The following is a 25,000-nucleotide window of genomic DNA, read 5'->3' as shown; positions in this document are numbered from 1 at the left end:
CACTCGTGCGTCGACAGTGCTGCACAGGTGTTCCGTTTCGTCCCCATGCTCACTTTGCCGGTCTTATTCAGCCTCCCTCCCCCCTCCAATTAATCCCATACCAACAAGGTTGTTAACATAATCATCGCTAATCGGTATCATTATCTAGGGAGTGAAATCTAATCACATTATAAATGCGCAGCCATCAAGATAAGAATTGTGAAAAACGCATGTTGGTTACTAAACTAAGCTAAACTCCCCACTTTGCGTTTCATTTCTATTCCTAGTAATTCTCCCCATCCATAGTGCACACATGGGTATGCATGCATGCGTGCGTGCGGGCGGGCGTGTACGCGCAGACACATGCAAGTGCTTTAACAATCGTTCCTACGTAGTATTTTTTCCCATGCTCGGGCGACACGAGAAGCAAAACCAGTAGTGGTGGTGAGAGCGGGCGTTCGGGCTGCGGAGGAGAGGGCGAAGAAAGCGGCAGGAGTGAAGGTATCGCTTGGCAGGCCGTCAACAAAAACAGCACAGCCCAAGTCCCGGGCTGCCAGTGTATCATAACTCCCCTTCCTCGACGCCCGCACCTTCAATATTTATACTTGCCGTCTATCCGGGACTCGGTTTCGGAGACGCTAAGATAAGTGCGGCCTGATTTACGCCGCGCAAGGAGATAAGCCACCGACAGCCGCGAGAGGAGTGATAGTGGCAGCCTCAATTGATAAAGACAGATGCAAATGAAATCCGGCGGGTGGAAATATAACAAAAGGCAAAACCTTTTCAGGGGAACATTTTCGTTATAACGGAAGGGTTAGGAGGAGGAGGAGGAGGTGAAAACAGCAGCAAGAAGAGGGTGGGGTGAGAGAGGGGGAGGAGAGAGGTGATGCATATACAAGGTCACGCTGAGCCGCCCCCCGTCTGTCCTTGATTTCTCGCATAAGAGAAGTAATGTGGATGCGAGGAGCGCTTTAAAGAGAAAGGCGCGGAGCCGGTGGAGAGAGGGGAGGGGGAGATAAGAAAGTCATGAAGACATTCTGATTGTGACTTATCAAGGCCGCCGTAACATATATGCATTCGTGTCCGCCCGCCATTGCCGAGTGCACCTGTCTGCCGGATTGCGCGACCTTCCATTTCGTTTTCGTTTGCTTTTTGCTTCCCATGACGACCTCACTTGGTGGCGGCCAGCCAACGCCGAGCCTTGGAGGGAGCAATGCCGAAGCAGAGAGTATCTGCTTGCAGATAGAACGGCAGAGGCATATGCGGAAACAGAAGCGAGACAGTACAAGCAAACAAGAAGGGGCACACGCAAATAAACCCAACTATAAAGGTACTGGCTGCGGCAGCTCCTGCATCGGTGTAGTGCTAAAAATAGGTTGTACTAGGGCAGGACTTAAGCACAGTTCCCAGTGCAACCCCCTTCCCCACTCCCACTCAGATCCTCGCCCATGAAGACAAACTTTTGTATCAATCCGCAAAACCTGCAGGGCGTCAGGTGCTCCTTGCTTTTACGAGTCCCTAGCCTCTACATCTTTGCTTTATTACGCGTCTTTCGGTCGGTGCCAAATCGCGCAACGCCGCTGTTAACCCCGTCGTACTTTTTTTTGTAGCCGACGCTCACGAACGCAAGCGCGCCCACACCCACGAACAAATAAATGCACACACTCAACTTGCTTTTTGACACTCATAAAAAAGACGAGGGGAGGTGGTGTTTACTCTGTTGCGCTGATCTGTACTTTCTTTTAGTCGCTTTGCCACCATGGCACTTTTCTGCACACGATGCAATAAACTTCGTGTGTGTGTGTGTGTGTTTATGCTCCCCTTTAAGTCAGTGCCCATGCTCTCAAGAGTGCGAATGGAAATAAACAGATAAGGATAAAGATATTTGGAAAGAACAAAAGAGGCCATCCCACCCTTTCCAATATCATAAGCACGAGAAAGCGAACACGAACCCACACGTGAACACCTGTTTTGCGAGTGTCAGCCAAACCTTCCCATGACTCCTTACAACCTGCGCAGGTTACCCGCAAGGCCAATCTTGCATCTCATGAAACAGTCCCGGGTTCTGACAAGCACGCCACAACCCCCACCTCCCCTTCCCCTCTCCCTCCTCCCTTATCTTCACTCATCTCTTTTCTTCATCATCATCATCATCATCATCGGGGGTGAGTGCTTTGAGTGACGTCCTAGTGGTTCCCCATACAACGACATCAATAAGTCACCCTTCCAAGGGAGGCTTTCCTCATCGAGTCCCGTCCCTACCGTTCCTTCCCCCCCTCCCCCCTCTCTCTCCATAGGTAATGATTTTGTACGAAGACTAGCTTTGTCAGCTGCTAAATTAAGCCCGGAATAAAGGCGGCCGCGTTGTGTGAATGGGTGGGCGTGGAGGATCTATCAGTAAACTGAAAATCTGAAGCGTGAACTAAAAATAAATAGACAAATAAATAAACGTGGGAGGCGAAGAGAACGAAACAAACGGAACAACTACGCAACGTTCTTTTCAAGGCAACTGTGCCAAAGCCAAACAATTAACCGGAATATATTAAGCTTATAAACCTCCCCCCCCCCCCTTCCAAACGCCCATCGTCATTCCCCGTAAAATCTCTATTAGCTCTTTATTTTTCCTCCTCTTTGGTGACTCGGACGCGCGGTTTAATGACCACGAACCTCAACGCATATTTGCCGAGGTTATGTAAAAAGCCTGCTTACTCAGCTATACCGAGGGGTCTACGTTCCTAGAATGGCTATGCATATTTATCTGTCGATTTAACGGATTCTAAAAAAAAAAGTGGGAAATGCGAGGGCAAGAACAGAAACGATTGTACAAAAATCAACAAATACACGCCGTTGAGGAGGAAAATGCGGTGTAAATTATCAGCGATCAGCGCTACGCACTCACTATCAGTATAGCCAACATGCACACTGTCACCCTCTGTAACCCTAATTTCGAACCTATTTCCTTTCGTCGCCTCTCTTGGCCTTCCTACCCCATGCCTCCGTTCCAATCAAGGCGCGGATTCCTACCCTTCTACCCCGGCTCCTGTTGCCCTCCAGTCGCACCCCTCCCCCCACCCAATCCGGAATCCAGCCCAGCCCAGCCCACGCCCTCCCATCCCTCCCATCCAACCCCATCCTCGTGCTAACCACACCTCGCACCTACCCTGACCACTCACTCCCTCACACATACACGCACATGCACCTGGCAACCTTGAGAGAACGGCCCCAGCAACTGCCAACTTGAGACGTCACCCCCGACACCACCCCAAAGCCTTGCACACCTCGGCGTCATTGCTCCAGCAGCGAGGCACGTCGCCGAGCACCTCCGGGGATCACGTTTGCCGTCGCGAGAGCACCAGGCATTTGCACTCCGTTTTCCCTGACGCGTGTAACCCCTTCATTCTGCCTGTTTGTCTCACATAAAGAAGTCAATATAAGGAGGCAAATACGTGTTCATATCCATCTACCTTATCTATATGTACACGTGTCTTTTATCTATAACTTCATAAAAAAAAAAACTACGATGCTGAATAACCCGAGTGAAAGAGGGATTTACGTTTTAACCTTACGTAAACCTTCCTCCTCTATTACAACTCCTCGTCACAGTGGCCAACGGCAACATCTGACCAACTCCCGCCAATCGTATGGAAGCCAATCGACCCTCATTAGCCTCCACCCATAACGCCGCCACTCTGACATCCCGCAAGCGAACCGCAACAGATCCACGAGCCGGCAAATGATAACAAAAATCCCGCGCGCTCGTTATCCCTCGCGGATGAAAAGGAAAGCGCCCGGGGAAGAGGGATCAGGTACTCCGAAAGGAACCCCTACTCCCTGCTCCCCCCTCCTCCATCACCCCCCAACCCACCCGGCCCTACTCCCCGAGGGCACTCCGCTGCTACTTTTCATTCAGCCCACCGTTTGTTTATTACTCCAAACTCCTCAATTAAAGCCAAAAAGTGACTGAAAATTCGCTCGTTTGCGCTCCCGCTGTCCTCGTGTCCCAAAACCACCTTTCCTACAGTGAATCCCGCCAGTCAAAATATCCCCCCAACCGGACGCGCGGAGGGATAACCCACCGCCTTCTCACCGGTCCCCTCCCACCTCCCCTCACCCACCACCAGACCCCTGCCCCCTCGCCCCTCACCCCCACCAAGGTCCCTTTCCGGCCCTCGTTACGTCACGCTGACCGGCCGGCTTGTCCTGGTCCAGGCTTAGACACCGCGCCGGAAAAAAAAACACAAGGGGGACCTAAGCCTGGGAAACCCTCTCCCCCGACTCTTGCACACCCCATCCTTGTCGTCGGCCAGCCTGCGCGCTTGCCCAACCAACCAACCCCCACCCCCAACCCCCTCAGAACTCGCTCGTCTCGGAATCGCCGTGCCGTTCGTGATGCAACGCGGTTTAACATGCCGTTACTCTCCTCTCGAACCTATCAACAGTAAGACCAACCGCTCATAATAATCTTTGCATATATTAATGTACTTTCTACCCGGTGAACTTCCTAGCAGAACGTATTGTGTTCAGGGAGCCTATTACAAGCCTCAGGATCCACCTACAAAGCAAAATACAAAGCTACTACGAAAGTAAAGGAAAACCGGATATGACTTACATGCTACAGGTTGTAACACACCACCTGGCGTGGGCGAACCACGTACGCTAATGATTTCGACGAAGAGCGTGATTATCACCATGATTTGTTTAAAATTATTATAAAATAATACCGTTAGAAAATAACAAACCAAGGACAACAAAATATATATGTCGATTATGTAAATTGTGGCCATTCAACTCCCTTTACAAAAATAATACAAAACAATAATAAATAAGTAACATTAAAGTAACACAAGTTCATTAAACAAATCTTAATAATACACCTACTGACAGAAAAAAAATACTAATAAAAAATAAAATGAAAAAAAATAAAAAAAATAAAAAAAATCATAAATAAATAAATAAAATCGTACCAACAAAGAAAATCCACAGTCCAAGCCAAATGAGAAAAATAAACAAACAAACAAGACTAAACACACAATCACTCCCCCAACCACAGCCAGACATCACCCACATCAAAACTGTCAATAAAATATAACCCAATATCCAAGAAAAAAAAAAAATAAATAAAAAGCGTACCTTTGACGATTAACAAAATGATCAACGTGATCGCCACTTTTAATAGGTCATGGTGGTGACTTCTAATCGCAATATTCTTCATAGCAGACTCAACAGCAGAAAAATGATACTGCTAAAAACAGTAGTAGTAAATAGAAGTAGTAAGTGGTGGTAGTAGTAGTGGGGGTGGTTGTTGTAGTAGTGGTGGTAGTGGTTGTGGTAATAAGAAGTAATAAATAGTGAGAGGTGAGCAGTAAGACGGAAGAAAAATTAGTAATAAATAGTAGTAGTAGTAAGTGATAGTAATAGTAGTAAGTGATAGTAATAGTAGTAAGTGGTAGTAGTAATAGGAAGTAGTAATAGCAAATAGTAGAAATAGTATTTAAGTATTAGTATTGGTAGTAAGTTGTGGTAGTAGGTAGTAGTGGTAGTGGTGGTGGTGGTAGTAGTAGTAGTAGCAGTAGTAGTAATATCAGTAGTATGTAGTATTAGTAGTAAGACGTAGTAGTAAGAAGCAATAAAATACTAAAAGTAATAGCAATATTAGTAAGTAGATATACTAAGCAGTAGCAGTAATAAACAGTAGTAATAGTAAATAGTAGCAACAACAGCAGTAGTAATAAAAGTAATAAGAAATAGTAGTAGCAAATAGTTGTAGTAAATAATAATAGTAGTAGTAGTTGTAGTAGTAATATAGTAAATAGCAGTAGTTGTGGTAGTTATTAACAGTAGTAATTTTAATAAACAGCAGTTATAGTAGTAAATAATAGTAAATTGTAGTAGCAGTAATGGTAATAGTAATAGTAAATAATGGTAGTAGCAGTATAGTAGTAAATAATAATAGTAGTAGTAAATAGTAGCAGTAATAATAGAAGTAAATAGTAGTAGTAGTAGTAGTAGTAGCAATAAATAATAGTAGCTAATAGTAATAGTAGTAAATCGTAGCAGTAGTATTAGCAAATAGTAGTATTAGTAGTAGCAAATAGTATTAGTAGTAGCAAAAAGTGGTATTAGTAGAAGCAAATAGTAGTATTAGTAGTAGCAAATAGTAGCAGCAATCTAGTGAGCCAAACAGCAGCAGCAGCAGCAGCAGCAATACCACAGTGCAGCAAGTACAGCAGCAGTAGCAAACAGCAGCAGCAAACAGCAAACAGCAGTAGCAGCAAACAGCTGCTGCTTGGTGCAGTAGCAATCAATAGCAACAGAAGTAGCAGTAAGTTTTAGTAATGGTTGATATAATATCATCGAATCATCACCACCACCACCAGTGAACTCACAGCAGCAGCAGCAGCAGCAAACAGCAGCAGCAGCAGCAGCAGTAGCAGCAAACGGTAGCAGCAGCAGTGTTGCTTAAACCAGTAAGCAGCGCAGAAAGTAAGTGGCAGCAGGCAATTTTCAAGCAGCATCAAGCAGCAGCAGCAGCAGCAGCAGTACAGCAGCAGCAGCCGCAGCAGCAACAGCCGCAGCAGCAGCATCAGCACCAGCAGCAGCAACGCAGGCAGCAGCAGCAATACAGCAGCGCAGCAGCAGCTGCAGCAGTGCTAGCAGCAGCAGCAGCAGCAGCAAGCAGCAGCAGCAGCAAGCAGCAGCAGCAGCAAGCAGCAGCAGCAAGCCAGCAGCAGCGTGCCAGCAGCAGCAAGCAGCCAGCAGCAAGCAGCAGTGCCAGCAAGCAGCAGCAGCAGCAAGCAGCAGCAGCAGCAAGCAGCAGCAGCAGTGCCAGCAGCAGCAGCAAGCAGCAGCAAGCAGCATCAGCAAGCAGCAGCAGCAAGCAGCAGCAGCAAGCAGCAGCAGCAAGCAGCAGCAGCAGCAAGCCAGCAGCAGCAGCACAGCAGCAGCGCAAGCAAGCAGCAGTGGAAAGCAGCAGCAGCAAGCAGCAGCAGCAAGCTAACAGCAAGCAGCAGTTGCTAGCAGCAGCAGCTAGCTTCTAATCACACAAACAAGCAGCAATCAGTATAGCAGCAGCAAGTGCATGAACAGGCAGCGTTAGCAGCAGCAGCAGCAGCAGTGCCAGCAAGCGTTAGCACCCAAAAGCAGCAGTACAAAGGCTGCAGCAAGCGATAGCAGCAGTACAGCCATGCAAGGAGCAGAAGCAGTTAAAGCAGCAGCACGCGAGTAAATGTTACGAGCAGATAGCAGCAAGCAAGCAGCGCCGACAGCAGCAGCGTTGCAAAGCCGAGCAGCAGCAGTAAGTTGCCGCCGAGCAGCAGGCAAGTAGCAAGCTGTTGCCGAGTAGCAGTAGCAAGTACGCAAGCGCCGAGCAGCAGCAGCAGCAAGCAGTGCCGCCGAGCAGCAGCAGCAGCGCGTAAGCAGCCGCCGAGCAGTAGCAGCAGCCAGCAAGCTGAGCAGCAGCAGTAGCAAGCAGCGCGAGCAGCAGCAGCAGTGCAGCAAGCGACGAGCAGCAGCAGCAAGCTGCCGCCGAGCAGCAGCAGCAGAGCTGCTGTCGAGCAGCAGCAGCAGCCGCCAAGCAGGCAGCAGTGCTGTTGCGCCAGCTGCCAAGGAGCAGCAGCAGCAGCAAGCAGCCGGGCCGAGCAGCAGCAGCAGCAGCAGCAAGCCATGCAAGCCGCAGCAGCAGCAAGCAGTGCTGTTGCCTGCCAGCAGCAGCAAGCAGCAGCGACAGCAGCAGTAAGCAGCAAAGGAGCAGCAGTAGCAAGCAAGCCAGTCGACAGCAGTACAGCAAGCAAGCTGTGCCGACAGCAGGCAGTAAGCAGCGCCATGCGAGCAGCAGCAGTGCTGGTGCCGCCGAGTAGCAGCAGCAAGCAGCGAAGGAGCGAGTAGCAGCAGCAGCTAAGCAGCCGCCAGCAGCAGCAAGCAGCGCAGCAGTAGCAGCAAGCAGCAAGCAGCTGCCAGCAGCAAGCAGCAAGGCCGCAGCAGTAGCAAGCAGCAATGAGCAGCAGCAGCGCTGTTTGTCAAGGAGCAGCAGCAGCAAGCAGCCGGCCGACAGCAGCAGCAAGTGCTGCCGTCGAGCAGCAGCAGCAACAGCAAGCCGATAGCAGCAGCAAGCAGCAAGCCGATAGCAGCAGTAAGCAGTGCGACGAGCAGTAGCAATAAGCAGCAAGCCAGCGACAGCAGCAGCAGCAAGCAGCGCCGACAGCAGTAGCTAGCTAAGCAGCAAGGCAGTAGCTAAGCAGCCGACAGTAGCAGTAGTAAAGCAGCATGGACAGCAGTAGTAAGCAGCACGGAGCAGCAGCAGCAAGCAGCACGGAGCAGCAGCAGCAAATAAGCAGCACGACAGCAGCAGCAAGCGCTGCGCTGAGCAGTAGCAGCAAACAGCCGTGCCAGCAGCAGCAGCAAACAGCCGCCAGCGCAAAGCAGCAGCAAAATTGCCGCAAGCAGCAGCAGCAAACAGCGCGCCAAGGCAGCAGGCAGTAAATTAAAGCAAGCAGCAGCAGCAGCGCAAACAGCGCGCAGCAGCAGTGCGCGCAAACAGCAAGCGCCAGCAGCAGCAGCAAATCAGCAAGCAGCAGCAGCAGTAAACAAGCCGCGAGCAGCAGCAGTAGCAACAGCGTAGCGATAGCAGCAGCAGCAAACAGCAAGCCGCCAGCAGCAGCACCAGCAGCAGGAGCAGCAAGCAATGCCGAGCAGCAGCATCAGGCTGGCAGCCAGCGCCAGCAGTGCTGCTGCTGCGCATAATTGCAGTAAGCTGCGCGCAGCAGCAGCAGTAACAGCAGCCAGGCAGCGCCGCGCAGCGCAGCAGCAAAGCAGCAGCAGCAGCAGCAGCAGCAGCAGCAGCAACAGCAGCAGCATCAGCATCAGCAATCAGCAGCAAACAGCAGCAGGCAGCGGCAGCAACAGCAGCAGCAGCAGCAGCAGCAAACAGCAGCAGCAGCAGCAGTGCAGCAATCAGCAGCAGCAGCAGCAGCAACAGCAAGCCAGCAGCAGCAACAGCAGCAGCAGCAACAGCAGCAGCAGCAACCGTTAGCAGCAGCAACAGCAGTAGCAAAGTAACAGCAGCAGCAGCAAATCACTGGCAGCAGCAACCAGCAGCAGTGGCAGCAGCAGCAACAGCAGCAGCAACATCAGCAGCAGCAGCAGCTAAACAGCAGCAGGCAGCAGCAGCAACAGCAGCGCAACAGCACGCAGCAGCAGCAACAGCAGCAGTGGCAGCAGCAGCAAGAGCAGCAAACAGCAGCAGCGGCAGCAGCAGCGAACAGCAGAAGCGGCAGCAGCAGCAACAGCAGGAGCGGCAGCAGAAGCAACAGCAGCAGCAGCAGCAGCAGCAACCAGCAGCAGCAGCAGCCAGCAGCAGCAGCAGCAGCAGCACCAGCAGCAAGCGGTAGCCAGCCGTACCAGCCAGCAAACAGCAGCAACAGCAGCAGCAGCAGCCTGCAACCAGCAGCAAACAGCAGCAGCAGCAGCAGCAAACAGCAGCAGCAGCAGCAACAACAGCAGCAGCAGCGCAGCAACAACAGCAGCAGCAGCAGTAATCAGCAGCAGCAGCAGCAGCAACAGCAGCAGCAACAGCAGCAGCGACACTGCAGCAGCAGCAGCAAACAGCAGCAGCAGCAGCAGCAACAGCAGCAGCAGCAGCAGCAATTGCAGGCAGCAGCAGCAGCAGCACCAGCAGCAGCAGCAGCAGTAAACAGCAGCAGCAGCAGTTGAGCAAATTACAGCAGCGCAGCAGCAGCAGCAACCAGCAGCAGCAGCAGCAGCAACAAGCAGTAGCAGCAGCAGCAACAGCAGCAGGAGCAGCAGCAAACCAGCAGCAGCAGCAGAAGCACCAGCAGCAGCAGCAGCAACCAGCGCAGCAGCAGCAGCAGCAGCAACCAGCAGCAGCAGCAGCAACCAGCAGCAGCAGCAGCAGCAGCAACCAGCAGCAGCAGAAGTTAAACAGCAGCAGCAACAGTAACAGCAGCAGCAGCAGCACCAGCAGCAGCAGCAGCGTCTTGCACCAGTAGTAGTAGAAGTAACAGTAGTAGTAGTAGTACCAGTAGTAGTACCAGTAGTAGTAGTAGTAGGAACAGTAGTAGTAATAGTAGCAGCAGTAGGAGTAATAGTAGTATTAGCAGTAGCAATAATAGTAGAAGTATTAGTATTAGTATTAGTAGTATTAGTAGCAGTAACAGTAGCAGCAGTAGCAGCAGCAGCAGCAGCAGTAGAAGTAGTAGTAGCAGCAGTGGTAGTAGCAGCAGTGGTAGTAGAAGTAGCAATAGTAGTAGCGATAGTAGTAGCAATAGCAGCAGCAGCAGTAGTTGTAAAAGGGAGAGAGGAAGAAAACAAAAAGGAAAAGAAAATAATTAAAATGCAGTAACAAACCAAATGGAAATATCAAGTATTAAATAGTAGTAAGCAACAAAAGCAAACCATCAAACATTATTCATCATAGTTACTACTAATAATAACAATAACAACTAGTAACAACGATAACACTACCAATAATAAGACATAATAACCAACACCACTAAAAAGAATAAAGATCATATAACTGATGATGATAGCAAATCAATAATAAAAATATCAATAGCATATCAATATTAAAAATAATAGCATATCAATAATAATAAAAATAATAGCATATCAATAATAATAATAATATAGCATTCTTAATAATCATAATATTCATAATATAAAAACACCAACAAATCTTATAAAGCATTATAATCCAAACTAAATTAATAACCTATGCCGGTAGAAAATAAGAAATGGCAGGGCAATGCTGCATACATGGTTAGATTTATTCTTAATGGTGATTCTTATCACTCATTATCTGTTTGTTTTTTCTTTTCTATGAGCACTAACGGTTGATATTATTGCTATCAGTCACAGTCGTCAACGATTGCCCGCATAAACCGCAGTTGTGGCAGTTGCCATTTTACACAGACAATCAAGATAACCACTGACTCTTTTACAGAATAAATTTCTCTACTGACTAGGTCTACCCGAGCAGAGGTGGAGTTTCAGACAAGTCGTGCCGTACACTAGTACAGGTGGCACCACTTGTGACGCTAGCGATAGCGAGGAAGGAACTCAAGTGTGGCACGCGGCGGTGGTGGCACCAGGGGGCAACAGGTAGGTAGGTCGCCAGCCCGGCCGGCCGCACCACCTTGCATGCCTGCTCCCTTCCGGAGATCAATATACAAATGCTTACAGCTGCTACTAGAAATTGGTACCATTAAAACCAAAACTTACACAAAACAAAAAAGGAAAAACAAATCTCAGATACATACACAAAAACTATACATAACTGCGTCCAGGCGAAACTGCAACCATCCAGTTACACACTTGGCAATACAAGATAAGATTACATGAACTGCAGTTACCAACGTATGTCAAGTGCCGACAATCACCATCAAGAATTTTTGAAAGTCAAAATCAAAGCGAGCAATTTCTAGTGTATGCAGTAATGCCCTAAATGGGAAAATGTAGGGATTAAGAAAGGAAGATAATGAAAACAAAAGTCCTCGTGAGGCAGACAGAAAAGAAGAAAATAAAACGAGAGAGAGAGAGAGAGAGAGAGAAAGAGAGAGAGAGAGAGAGAGAGAGAGAGAGAGAGAGAGAGAGAGAGAGAGAGAGAGAGAGAGAGAGAGAGAGAGAGAGAGAGAGAAAGAAAGAAAGAAAGAAAGAAAGAAAGAAAGAAAGAAAGAAAGAAAGAAAGAAAGAAAGAAAGAAAGAAAGAAAGAAAGAAAGAAAGAAAGAAAGAAAGAGGGGGGCACGCAGGCCATGATACAGTAAATAAAATCGCGAAGGAAAATGGGCGAATAATGTTATTTGTTGGAGCTACTTGGTCAGATCGATCGCCCGGCGGGGAGGGGGAGGAGCGAGTAGGTCACACCCAGGTCAGAGGGCAGGCCATATCTACCAACTTAAGTAGGCTGCGCCTTGCCTGCCCCCTTCCTATCCCCACCCCACCAAGACACAACCTCCCGCACCCGACTTGCACTCCCAACTCACATTCCGGCAACGAGCCAATCAAGGGAAAACGCCAGCGGCAGGAAATGTCACCTAATTCAAAATCCGGTGTTGAACACATCCGCTCAGACACGCGCAGTCAATCGAATACTCCGATATAATTCTAACAGAAAGGAAGAGCAACAGCAACAACAAACAAAAGCGAGGAAGGAGAGAGAACCAAAAGCATAACCGGAACTATCTGCACACCGGGTGATACGTGAGTCACTCTCGCATCTTGAAAAATCTATCAGAGCAGTGAAGACGCGGAAAGCAAGGGTTAAAGAAAGAGCGAGTTGGGGAGGGGGGGAGAGTGAAAGTGAGGGTGACGGGAGAGAGGGAGGGAGAGGGGGGGAGAGAGAGAGGGGGGAGAGAGAGAGGGGGGAGAGAGAGAGGGGGGAGAGAGAGAGGGGGGAGAGAGAGAGGGAGGGAGGGAGGGAGGGAGGGAGGGAGGGAGGGAGGGAGGGAGGGAGGGAGAGAGGGAGAGAGAGAGAAGAGAGAGGAGAGAAGAGAGAAGAGAGAAGAGAGAGAGGAGAGAGGAGAGAGGAGAGAGGAGAGAGGAGAGAGGAGAGAGGAGAGAGGAGAGAGGAGAGAAGAGAGAAGAGAGAAGAGAGAAGAGAGAGAGAGAGAGAGAGAGAGAGAGAGAGAGAGAGAGAGAGAGAGAGAGAGAGAGAGAGAGAGAGAGAGAGAGAGAGAGAGAGAGAGAGAGAGAGGGGGGGGGGAGGGGAGACGGAGAATAGGAGCACTCCAACCGCCAGTCTCGTTGCCACCGCACAGAGAAACCACTTCCGAAAAGCTTCCAACATACTGGCTGTGTTGGTGCAAGTAGTAGTAGCAGTAGTGGGCCGCTGGTGAGAAGCCTGTAACCCAGAGTGGGCTGCTTGGGCTAGCTTGCTCGTCCCCTCCTCCCACTCTCCCTCTCCTCCCCCTTCCTACCTCGAACACAGAAAACGACGTGGGGAAGCCGAGAGAGGGGGAGGGGAGAGGAAGAGGACCGTTATTGGAAAACGTTCTTGGTGGACGGCATAATCGACTTAAAGAGAAGATGGCGCTAGCAGGATATCTATTTATATGAACTACCCACTCCTAATTCCACTCTCTCTCGCCTCGCACTAATTCCTCGGGAATAATGAGGAAGGGAAAAGAACGGACACAGGAAAGAAGACGGGGGAGGGGGAGCCGAAGCAAGATGCTACGAGGCTCGTCCTCATCTTGCATTCGTGAAGTTCAACGCACTTCCACGCTGAATGGCAAGGAGGCCAAATTACATTAAAAACTCTGAGCCTTGCAAAGACCACAATGAAACACCCCACGTGCTCAGGGCTTGACCAAATCGGGTCGTGGTTGGAAGACAAGAAGGAAGGAGCGCATTTGAGGAAAGCAGGAAGGAGGAAAGGGAAGATTTTAGGAAAGTATGAAGGAAATACGAAGGCATGAAAGGTGGGGGGGGGGGAGGCATACTTGACGGTAAGGCATGAGGGGGACAGAGCGACGGGACTGACTGACGGAAGGACTGACAGTAGGAAGCTGTCAAGACTTAAAAGCGTAAGGGGAGGGAAGAAACTTCAAAACTGACAGGTGAACCGTCAGACGACACGCACACGCAATCTTAGAAAGTTTTACGAAACCTCCTAACATCTGTTCACCGCAATGGATCAGGAGGAGGGGGACTTACAAATATCTTGCAATCTGAAAATGCACTGGGGAAAAATGATAGCAATGATAAAGACAAGAAAACTGTGTCCACTCCATCAGCAATAAGTAAATAAAGGAACACGTGCCGCAGCATCCAGGACAGCTGACTACTCGAGGGGTGGTGTCAGTTGTCTCCTCGGCGAATACCGTCTTGACTGAGGTTGATCAGCTGACAGTTGCCAACGTCTCGTTATATACATAAAAAAAAACGTATCGACAAGCCGGTAAACATACGAAACGCTTTGTGATTATGCGAAGAGGATTTAAAACAGCGTTCACGCGCGCCTGAATCTCGCACAGTGCCCTCTGCCCCCCTTCCCGACCCCAAAGGGTAACTGAACACCCACCCAGCCCACTCACAATTTACCCCCCCCCCCCACGGAGAGGGGATCCCCGGATGCCAAGACAGCGCTAGTAGGAGCGTAGGAGTGATCATACACTCTCCTCCAGCCACCCTCTGTCCTTACCCTGTCTCATTTATGCTATGGCAGAAAGGCCAAGGTCATGCACATCTAGAGAGGGGAGAGGGGCAGGGGAGAGGGGCGGGGGAGCGAAGGAGGGGTGACAGCTCCAACGATCACCACACTATACAATAATGCGATACTGCTAAGAATGCGCATAGGGGAACTGACATTAGAACAAACTTATATAAATTAAACTTTAAACAAGACCTGTAAGGAATGTGAGCACGAGCACTGAGCAGTCGGCTACACTCTAATCAAGATAAGGGACAATACAAACAACACCAGAAGCACATTCCCACGACATCACTAGCCATAACCCACCAAAAAAGAGGGAGGAAAGGGTGTGCCAAAGGAGGCGGGCGCGGGGCAGACTAGAGGAAGAAGGGCAACAGAAGGGAAACGAGAGAAGGGCAGAGGAGGGGCAGCCACCCCGTTACGGACTCGGTGTAGGGCAAGGGCGCAGGAGGAAGGGGAGCAATCGCCATTCCCTTTCCCTCTAACCCTCGACCCACGTGTCATCACCAAAACAAACAAACAAGACCCACCATTCGCTACTCTGTGGACAGGCACCGCGAGTGGCATGTCGGCCGTGGGTAAGTCGCCAATACACGAAACAGGTAAATAACCACTCGGAAGGGACTGGAGAACACCAGAGGTCATAATGTATGTCGATCGACATACCTTTCTATGCCTATATATATATATATATATATATATATATATATATATATATATATATATATATATATGTATATATATATATATATATATATATATATATATATATATATATATATAGGAAGGATACATAAAAATACTATGAGGAGAAAGCAAGAATGACAGTGAATGAGAACGAAAGATAGAAACAGAATGCGAATGGGAGAGAGAGTGAGAGTGAAGGAAGGGAGGGGAGGGAGAACAGAAGAGAGGGTGGGAGGGAGAGCAAAAGAAAAAAAAAATGGTAGGGCCGGCCCGCGAATCAATCCGTAGGTCCACGCGCCACCCAGCAGTTCCAAACACGACCACGATGGTTCGAGGAAAGGTGGGGGGAGGGGGGGGAGAGCTGCGGTGGGCGACGAAAGGGGGAGGAAGAAAGGAGGGAGGGAGAGGAGAGCAAAAGAGGACAAACAGGGATAGGATACACGCGATGAGTATTTGACGAACAATAGTGGAGGTAATAACAACGCCCGGCCATATAGGTCTCCCCCACGTCAAACGGTCCCCCAACACCCGCAAGCAGTGACAGAAGTCGATACGGCGAAGATCATGAAAAGCAGGACCGTACAAAATAACAGGAAAAAAAAAAATCCCTTCCCTCCCCCCCCATAAAAAAATTCAACACTATGCTACACCACACTGAAACTCACTCGCTCTTGCTCTAAAAACCGTTTAGGGCCATGTTCACCGTTCCCGAGCGCAAGCCGAACAAGCATCATCATTCTACTCTTCGTCGTGAACAAGCTGTCTCTGCAATCGGCAAGAAATTCAATTCAGCAACTGAGGGAAGGAGGGAGGGAGGGAGGGGGGGAAAAAGAAGGCCGGGGGAATCCATTTGCGTAATATCGGGATCAAAATAAATAGGCAACTTTGGCTGGGGGAACTAGGAGGACCTTGCTGTCTCCCACTCCCTCTCCCTCCCTCCCTCCCTCCTTCCACCGTTACCCATCCCCCAGCTTCCTTTCCACATTTTCTCTACTCGGGAAATTAATGCGAAATTGTAAAACAAGAGTATATCCATAAAAAAATGACCCTGAGCTAATACGGCGAAAGCACAATTCTGGGGGGGGGGGGGGGGAATTTCGTTAGCCCGCCCTTCGTCAAGACACACCTCGAAAGACAACTGTACCCGGAGACACGAGCGAACGAGAGCGAGAAAAAAAAGAAAGTCATAAGAAATGCGAAGGAAAACTGTCAAAAAAGACAGCGAAAAATCCATGGCTAGATTTCACCTACGACCCCCTCCCAGGCCCTCTTCCCCTCCCTCCCTCCCGCCCCCCACGACCCCCACCTATTCCTTCGGCAGCGCACGGCATTCTCGACCTTAGCGACGTGACAAGTCCAATGATGAACACCCGCAGCATTTTGGGCCGAAGGCACTGGATTCCCCCGTTTGCAAGCCATTTCGCGTACATGCACACAGAGACAGAGGGAAGGAAGGGGAAGAAACGCCTCCTGTCCGGCTAAAACCGGGGAATAATGATTTAGGAGTAATGTAGGGCAAAGCAAAATCCCGCTGCGATTCTTCTCTTTAAGCTCGGCTGAATGTACATTTTTCGGCCTGTTTTGGCGAGGAATTTCGGGCCATAACAGCGATTTTTAGCTCTTCTCGATCCTCTAGCTGGTTACAGAGAAAACTAACGCAGCCAGGAGGAGATAGATAGAGTAGATCAAAGAGGAAAGGGGAGAAAACGAGAAGGTAAATATCACAACAACAGTCGGTCACTTTCATTCAAAACTCATGTACTTACCAGGGCGAAGAAATTGGTGTGGCAATCTTCTAAGCTTGCCCCGTTCGTCTGAGAGTGCGTAGACATCATATATCCATTTTTGACACGACACTTGGATTGGTCTCAACCCACACACTATGGATTAATCACTGAAAATCACCCGATAACCACAATCACTCCATGGATCTCACTGTAATGGCGGAGGGGAAACGAGAGGCGTTCCAACAATGCTCCGACCTCCGCTGTCAAAAGCCGTCTTTTAGCCCCATTCGAGAGATGAGTCATGGGAGACGAAATTCTGTGTCCTTGGTATTTTTTAGATTGAAACATCAAATCTAGGAATTATAATAATTGATACAACTTGGTGAAGTACTGGTTGTGTGTGCGAGTGGAAATATTTTGTAAAGAGTATGGGTGTTTGGCGGAAGAGTTCGAGCCCCAGCGGTGTGAGACTCAGCCGTTGATTGGCTGGCCGGGTTCGCTTAGAAAGTATTCAGATTTTCACGATTCTCGGATCGGTGATTTTGCGCAGCGCGGAATTCCCGTAGCCGGAGAAGAACAATTATACTCCGAAAAGCTAGAATGACACGTTGAATCTATCGAGCAGTACATGTAACTTTAAAGGAGCGAAATTAGCTGTCTATTAAACTAAAAGTTAAAGGTCGGACTTACTAACCTATCCAGATTCTAGAAAACTCGAATACACTCTAGACACTCAAACAATCCAATGCTCTGATTGGTCAATGCAGGTCACGTGACTTATCCATCATGGCCGCCTCCATAACAAAGCTTCGTCTGCTCCAATCGTCGCAAAATCTGAAAAATATCTTAAACTATAGACCGTTACCAATTTTCCAGGTAATTATATCTATTTGAGATTACTTAGAATTATTGATGATACGAGCTGTAACATTAGAATTCCGATATTGTATATGGCAGTCTGAATTTGAAAGATACTTCATACCCTTTGATTGTTTATGGAACAATTTTATAAAATTATCATCTGGAACATTGCCTTTTATCATAGCTTTCATTCAGTGTGTATTACTAGGCTTTGATCTGTGCAAGAAGCAACTCAGCGGTTTTTTCACGGTTATATAATCGGCAGCATACAAGACTAAATATCAAGAACAAATCATACCACAAAAGCCTATGTATTTTTACTTTTATGCATGACTGTACCGTCTTTGCATTTGAAATGTTACATTTATAAGCGTGTTGATATGACAACCACATATAAATCATAGGATATTACTCTTTATAGGGATGTGCAAGTTTCATTGTTTTTCTTTTTCATTTCTTTAACCATTGGCAAGACATTTATAACCAGACTAAAGCAAAGCCAAAATTGAAATTGAATAATACTGTAACTTTTCAGACTCATCAAAATAGTCTCATCATACGAAGTGAAATTGATAGGGGGTGAATCTGTTTTGGTTTTATTGAATCCAAAGAGGAAATCTTGACGAGGTCAAAATGCCAATTTTAATTCTGCTTCCATTGTGGTAGTTTTTCATTTTATTGTGCGTGTATTTATTTAATACAAAGTATGTATATGTACCAAAGAATATTTGTTAATTTTTGATTTATTTTTTGTTCCAAAGTGTAGTTGTATCGTCTTAAGCTGTGCACATGCACTAGTTGGTGGGGTGTAAACAAAGCTTATTCTCCAGAGTATTGAAATTACAGCATTAGAATGTGATACAGAAAAAATATTTTATAAAAAGGTAAATATCAATATGCTGATTCGATGTCTCTTGTCTTTATATCTACTTCCAGCCGATTGGTAAATGAGCTGTTGAGTGGCCCTCATTAGGGTGGCCTACAGGTTGCGACTCTTTGGATGAATTGTTATGAGAGTCAAAAGGAATCACAAAGGTTTAGACACATACACGGTTCACAAGTGGATGGTTTAAAATGATTTTCCCCTTCCAAAAGATGAGTGGTACATCTTCCCAGCAATTTACCTCAAAAAAGGAACTTGTCTACGCTCAGATTTGCCAGAATGTATGAGGCTTGCTTGGCTCTTATAGAACATTTGCATAACCTTTCAATAAGTAGGGTTTTAGGTCCTAGGAAGCATACGTAGATTAATATTTTTGAGTTAGTAGTCTGACCCTATAATTTCTGAAGAATATTTCATGCTCAGCTCACATTTGTTAGTGTTCAAATTATAAGATTATTATATCTAGGCACTTGATGTCAAATTCAATCCATCAATAAAAAAATCAATAGTATTAAAGACATGTTGCTTTTGTACAGAATTACTTTGTTTTATTTGTGCCTAGTTGCAAAATTCTTGATGATGCAGGGTGGAAATATGCATGCTTTTAGACCAGGTACCTCTAGTAAAAACATTATAATCATATTTTCAGAAATATGTTTACAGTTTATGGATGCCATTAATTGATGATTTTTTTTTCTATAACGTGTTATAGAGTGAAAATGATAGGTTTTTGATAGACAAAGCAAATGGTATATTGATAGCTGTTGGCACGTTGGTAGAGACCAGTAACCTCCCAACAGTTGTAGTCTAGTAAGGTGGAGTTTGTATATCCATTGTATCATGAGACAAAGAACCAGACCAAGCGCTATTTTGATATTGTATTCAAGATAGAGATTTGTCGGCCTTTGTCAGAGAGTGAAGCATGTAATTCTCAGCAGTCACTTGATACTATATCATTGTCAAGTTGGACTTTAAGTTGTAGGCCTTTCGCAACAGATAACGGCAAGTTTCAAGTAGATTTTTAAAATTAGAATTATGAGAAATGAGCTTGTTTTAACCCAGAACAGGTAAGATTTTGAATAAAGTTTGGTAAGGCTGAGGTTTATTAGGGTATGCTGCTTTGACTCTGGGCTATGGTTTGCTTCATGGCCTTGCTCTCAAGGCATCATCCCAGCTACTTAGACCTAGGCTCATGATGTGATAAGGCATCTCTAGGCATTAGTAGAATTTCTGCCATGATGGGGTTTGACATCAACCATCATGAATGGGTTAAACGTTACTACCAGTGTGAAACGTATCCATGTTGACAAATGTAGAAAAGGTATGAATGAGACTGGATATCTTCACAATACAAGAGATGTATTTGACCGGTTTCGATTATGTCTTCATCAGAAATACATTTATTTCTGATGAAGACGTAATCGAAACCGGTCAAATACATCTCTTGTATTGTGAAGATATCCAGTCTCATTCATACCTTTCCTACTACCAGTGTGTTGTGAACACTTACCAGGAATTCAGTGACTCATAAAGTGACACTTAACACATAATTATATTGGCAGTGTTCTGTCCAAATATATTGGCGACTGTTTGCATCTTTGATGGGAAGCCAGCAATCTTCCCTAACAATCTAAGAAAGGCCAAGAAGCTTTCATGAAATGAATTATAGTAAAATAAAGCCAAGAGTGGTTTCTTATATGAGGAGAAATTACGCAAAAGGTCTGAAACTATCATTCCAGAATGTATGTCTTGTTGCTTTGCCAGACCACCAGTAACACAGATACCTGTGTTACTTCCATAGGCGAATTGTCAAGATTTATTAAGTTATAAACATAGGCACAATTGACAAGTAAGAAATGTAGAAATATGAGTTAGTGTGGTCTTGACCATTGTGTCTATGGTTTGTCAAATTACTTGGTGTCAAATAAGGAATTTGTCCAAGCTCCAGGGAGAGTGAGCACTGCTTGGTACATCTATCGATATATTATGAAATAAATGACTCTTCTGTTTTCAGACTGTCTCAACTGTGTCATGAAAGAAAATGGTCATGGAATTCATTAACCCCAATCTGCCGGCCATGGCATTTACATCCATGCCATTGCGCATTGTGTGTGTTGAATTTAGTAATTGTTCTTACATATAGATGGCTCCCCAAGTACTAAGTTAACAGTGAGCCAATTACGCAAACTACCTGTCTCACCTGTTTACCCTTTTCCTTTATTTTCAACAATATTTTCTAATATTATCACTAATATTATTATAATAATTATAATGTTTATAACAAAAATAACAGTGTCAATATTGATAGCATTATTAAAAAAAAAAAGTTTTCCTGTTTTTTCAAGGAAATGTGAGGTCGCAAGATCTACTAATTAATTCCTTTGTGGCTAAGCATTGGCAGAGCCATCAGTATGCAGAAACATTGAACCAAGCATTGTCAAAGGGAACGCACCATTTTCCCGTTGACATTGGGTTAATATATTGATGCTTTGCAGTTACTGTAACCCTGTGACCGATAGTGTAAATTGCATTTATGCTATAGAGATTTATATAACATAGTTTCTATTGTTATTATTACTATTATTATTATCATTATTATCATTATTATTATTATCATTATTATTATTATTATTATTATTATTATTATTATTATTATTATTATTATTATTATTATTATTATTATTATTATTATTATTATTATTATTATTGTTATTGTTATTATTTTACTTTTCTAAATTAATTTTGTAAGATTATTTCATATTATGATTCCTGTGATAATCAGGATAATGTGACAGATGCAGAAATTCAAGTACTTTACATATTACATATCTGTAATTCTTGTTTTAGTTATTGGTGTAATCAGTGCATTATGCATTGACTTAGATATGATAGTTACATATGTTTGTCACAAGAGATGAATATGGGACGGGCTATTATTGTTGTTATTATTATTGATCATCATCAACATCATTATTATTTATGTCAGTTGAACTGGATAAGTCTTCTGATAATTTTGACTTGTGCCATTGACCAGTGGGAAAGATTATTTAATGTATGTGAGTGTTATGCCTATTTACTGATGACTTGATGTATTCATAAGGATGTACGGCACTGCTCTCGCTCTCCTGTTGTTGCTGAGGAGGATGTTCATGAACTGAAGGACCGCAGGCTTGACTTTGATGCTGCATCCTTGGCTGCCCGAGGGTAAGAGATAAAGAACTATAATAATCAAGGAAATTCTCTTTTTTATTAGTTTATCAGGTAATAACTTTTCATAGAAGGTCAGTTTGATATACAAAGTTTCTTAGTAGTACTAAGTATGATTGTTCAGTTTTTTTTTCTTTTTTTCTTTTCTTTTCTTTTCTTTCATAGGATTTTGTGTTTCAACACCATTAGCCTTACTATAAGTTTGTAACACTATTAGTAAAAAAAAAAATTATATATATATATATATATATATATATATATATATATATATATATATAAAGAAAAAGATATTCCCACCAATAATGGATTGACAGGATACATGCATAACCAGGTTTAATCAAGCCATTAGGGGTATAAGCCTTCATACAATATACATGAAATATGCTAACCATTTTTTTTCTGATATGGAAAATAAAAAAATGCAAAAAGAATTGATACTATTAAGATTGTCAATTTGTCTGAAGAGGCAGATCCCTGATTAACTCTTTTTGCACCATCAGTAGCTGTAAAACAAAAATAATATACAAAGTAAGGTTTTGACAAAGTAACATGTAGATTTGCATACAGTAAAGAAAAATAATAAGTTTCAGGTACAGAACTTGTGAATATTATTGTATATAATGGCAGATAAGATCAGAATCTCTTCAAGTAACATTTACCAGAAACCTATTTTTGTGTTGCTATAGGGGAGTACATGCTAAATGAGATTATTTTATTCTTTTAGTTTCTGTAATTGTTGCCGAGAAAAACGTAAATCTTTGCTCTGCATTTCAACTCCATATTTCATTATCCATAACCAGGTATTGCGTATTTTCACTTTTTTATGATTTGAATAGAAGGTGCACTACTATTTTGCATTTCTTAAAAAAAAAAATCTTATCCTAGGGTAAGATACTACTTTGCATTCAACACAACTTATGAAGAATAAGAGTACCTGCTTTGGTAATAGACACTAATTTATATCATCAGTCCTCAATGAATGCTTGGGACATTTAGGCTATAAAGTAACATTAGAGGAACTTCAGTGCAAAGAGACTTTCCTGTGAAAGTCCATGAAAAACGAGGCTGCAAATGATTATGGATATTATGTGAACATTATAAGTATTTTGTCTACCCCATGAGTACTTTTCTAGGATTCACAAAATGTTGGCTGTTGAAAAGCTATGTGTAACTCGATAAAGAAGGTTTATTCCTCTTGGCCAATCAAGATTTAAAAAATGAATTATTATGTTACAATATATATATATTAATGTGTGCATGTATATGTGTGTGTGTGAATGAATGAATGAATGCAAGAGTAGGTGAATAAGTGGATGGGTAAAAGATATCTAAAAAGAGTTAAGTTTTGTGACTATCATGTGTTCAGAAAAACAAACAAATTCATATCCTAACCCAGGGAGCTGCAGGGATATCCTCTACAGAGAGCAGTTTCCTGAGTACTTTGAGGTTCACATTCTCATAACGGTTCCAAGAAACTTTGCTGTAAATATATAACTACAAATGTATATGTAAAAGATGTAGAAGTATTAGGCTATGAAATTGATGTTGAAATTTAGTTCCATATTTAGATATCCAGGGTAGTACAGAAGCAAGAAAGTATCTTATCAAAGCAGCATTTCTTTTTAGTTGCTGTACATGCTATTCTTTGTCATAGCAAGGCACTTATGTATTTTGGTAATTTTCTAATTTTTTCTATCCCCCACAATTATTTTTTTATTTGATTATTATTATTTGATCTTTTTTTATTATTCCAACAGGTATCTCCGCAGCCAGAAATCATATAACCCTCCGAAGGACGTAGAGACTCAAGTCCTTCAATTGTGCGAGAAGACCTTGAATAGCACAGAACCGAAGACCACTTTTGGAGATGCAGCTACCAAGTACAAATTGCTGAGTGAATGTTCAAAAAAGCTGAAACACAAGGTCCCAAATTCCATCATGCACAAAATCAATAATATTGGTAAGAGAATATGAATGTTTATGGTGGATAGATAATATATACGTATTGATAGAGAGAAAGAGAACAAAGAAAATATGAAATGTAAGATTTTTTGCAGGGGAGATGAGGTTAAGGTTGTAATGGTATGGATCAGAAACTAGACAAAGAGTGTTGCATAGTGTGTGTTGAATAGCCACAAAGTTACAGTATAGTTACAATCATCTTTAAACTGTAGATGTTGTAATGCCCAGTGAATAGCTGTTTTTGTTCACCTTTCAAATAGCTACCAAGGGTAAGGAACATTTCTTTGACACATTTTATTAAAACTTGGCACTTTCTAAGAGGGGATACTGCACATCTTACCTAACTGTAATTTTTTCTCCAGGAAACAATGAGTTTTAGATAGGAAGTTGTATTGAAAAGAATATTAATATATGGTAGATTTAGAATTTTTTTCTTCATAAGTTTGAAAAGGTAATTTCACATCAGGTTCTCATCAGTCACAGATGATGGTATGGTAAATTATTGTTTTGTAAGGGGTTGTATCAATAACTGAAGAATTACTTTCACCCTTTGGCATTGGACACATGGACTCTCCACCTTAGTTTTGGTTTGTCAGCTTTGTTTACATATAGATGGATTAACAAGTACCTAGTCCCCTAAAAAATCAATTCATAGGCCTATTGTGCCTCACCTGGTTACCCCTTTTTCCATGATTTTTTTGGATTTTTTATGCTACTTTTATCATCAAGAATTTTGTTTATCATCACCACCATCATTATTATCAATATCATCTTCATTTTATCTTTATTTTCATCATCATCATCATCTTAATAATCCCTTGGAACCATCCAGCTTATTTGTCCTCCCAGCCACAAAAAGAACATGAATTTTCAAGATTCAGCAAGATAAATTAATATTGTTTTTAGGCCTTTGAAGAGCACAGTCCTAAGCAACTAGATCATCGAATAGTAAAGAAATCATTGTAATTGTATGGTCTGTGGAGGAAGTGTGGAAAGACGAAAATATTATGGGTTTGGCGAGATTAATTATGCCACACAGCACCAAATTACTACTTCACTGCCACTATATTTCATCCACAAGAAGATAGAGGCAGTAAAGTACAAATGTGCAATTGGCTGAGGGAGACATGGACTTACAAGGGGAGTGAGAGTGTGGAGATGATATCATGGGTGTGGCTGGAGAATGCATGTGTCTCATTTATTAAAGAAAAAAAAAATCTTTGAAAAAATACTGCCAACTTTTGACAAGCCGTCCATTATCATATAGAACTCTTGTAGTTTATGGTGTTTTTATACTATTATTAGCAATTTTGATAAAACTTCTTTTCTTGCAAATTCAAGGAGTAGGGTAAATAGGTGGTATCAGATTGGATTTAGTAATTGACTCCTTGTTGTGTAACCAGAAATGTTAAATTAAAATTGCAGAGGTTAGGGCATAAACTGGTTAAGTAGGTGCAAAGGATGATAGGTTCCAGGCAATATTTAGTTGAGTTCATCAATGAATCCCCGCATCCTTAAAACCTATT

At 44.2% G+C, this 25,000-nt stretch overlaps 2 protein-coding genes across 4 annotated transcripts in view; one reads left to right on the top strand and one right to left on the bottom strand.

Moving 5' to 3' along the window:
• The window catches only part of skd (mediator complex subunit skuld), a 62,881-nt gene extending 46,074 nt beyond the window's left edge, over positions 1-16,807 (bottom strand). For all 3 annotated transcript variants that reach the window (XM_070143995.1, XM_070143996.1, XM_070143997.1), the window contains exon 1: positions 16,601-16,807. In XM_070143995.1, the coding sequence (XP_070000096.1) occupies positions 16,601-16,669 (69 nt within the window). In that variant the 5' untranslated portion in view covers positions 16,670-16,807. The remainder of the gene's footprint in view (positions 1-16,600) is intronic.
• Positions 16,808-17,280: 473 nt separating this feature from the next.
• The window catches only part of mRpL50 (mitochondrial ribosomal protein L50), a 30,370-nt gene continuing 22,650 nt past the window's right edge, over positions 17,281-25,000 (top strand). Inside the window, exons 1-3 of the mRNA XM_070143998.1 lie at positions 17,281-17,437; positions 21,406-21,509; positions 23,270-23,472. Coding sequence (XP_070000099.1) covers positions 17,348-17,437; positions 21,406-21,509; positions 23,270-23,472 — 397 coding nt within the window. The 5' untranslated portion in view covers positions 17,281-17,347. The remainder of the gene's footprint in view (positions 17,438-21,405; positions 21,510-23,269; positions 23,473-25,000) is intronic.

Source organism: Penaeus vannamei, chromosome 31 (assembly GCF_042767895.1).
Source record: "Penaeus vannamei isolate JL-2024 chromosome 31, ASM4276789v1, whole genome shotgun sequence".
NCBI lineage: Eukaryota > Metazoa > Arthropoda > Malacostraca > Decapoda > Penaeidae > Penaeus > Penaeus vannamei.
This window is presented reverse-complemented; position numbering and strand designations above follow the sequence as displayed.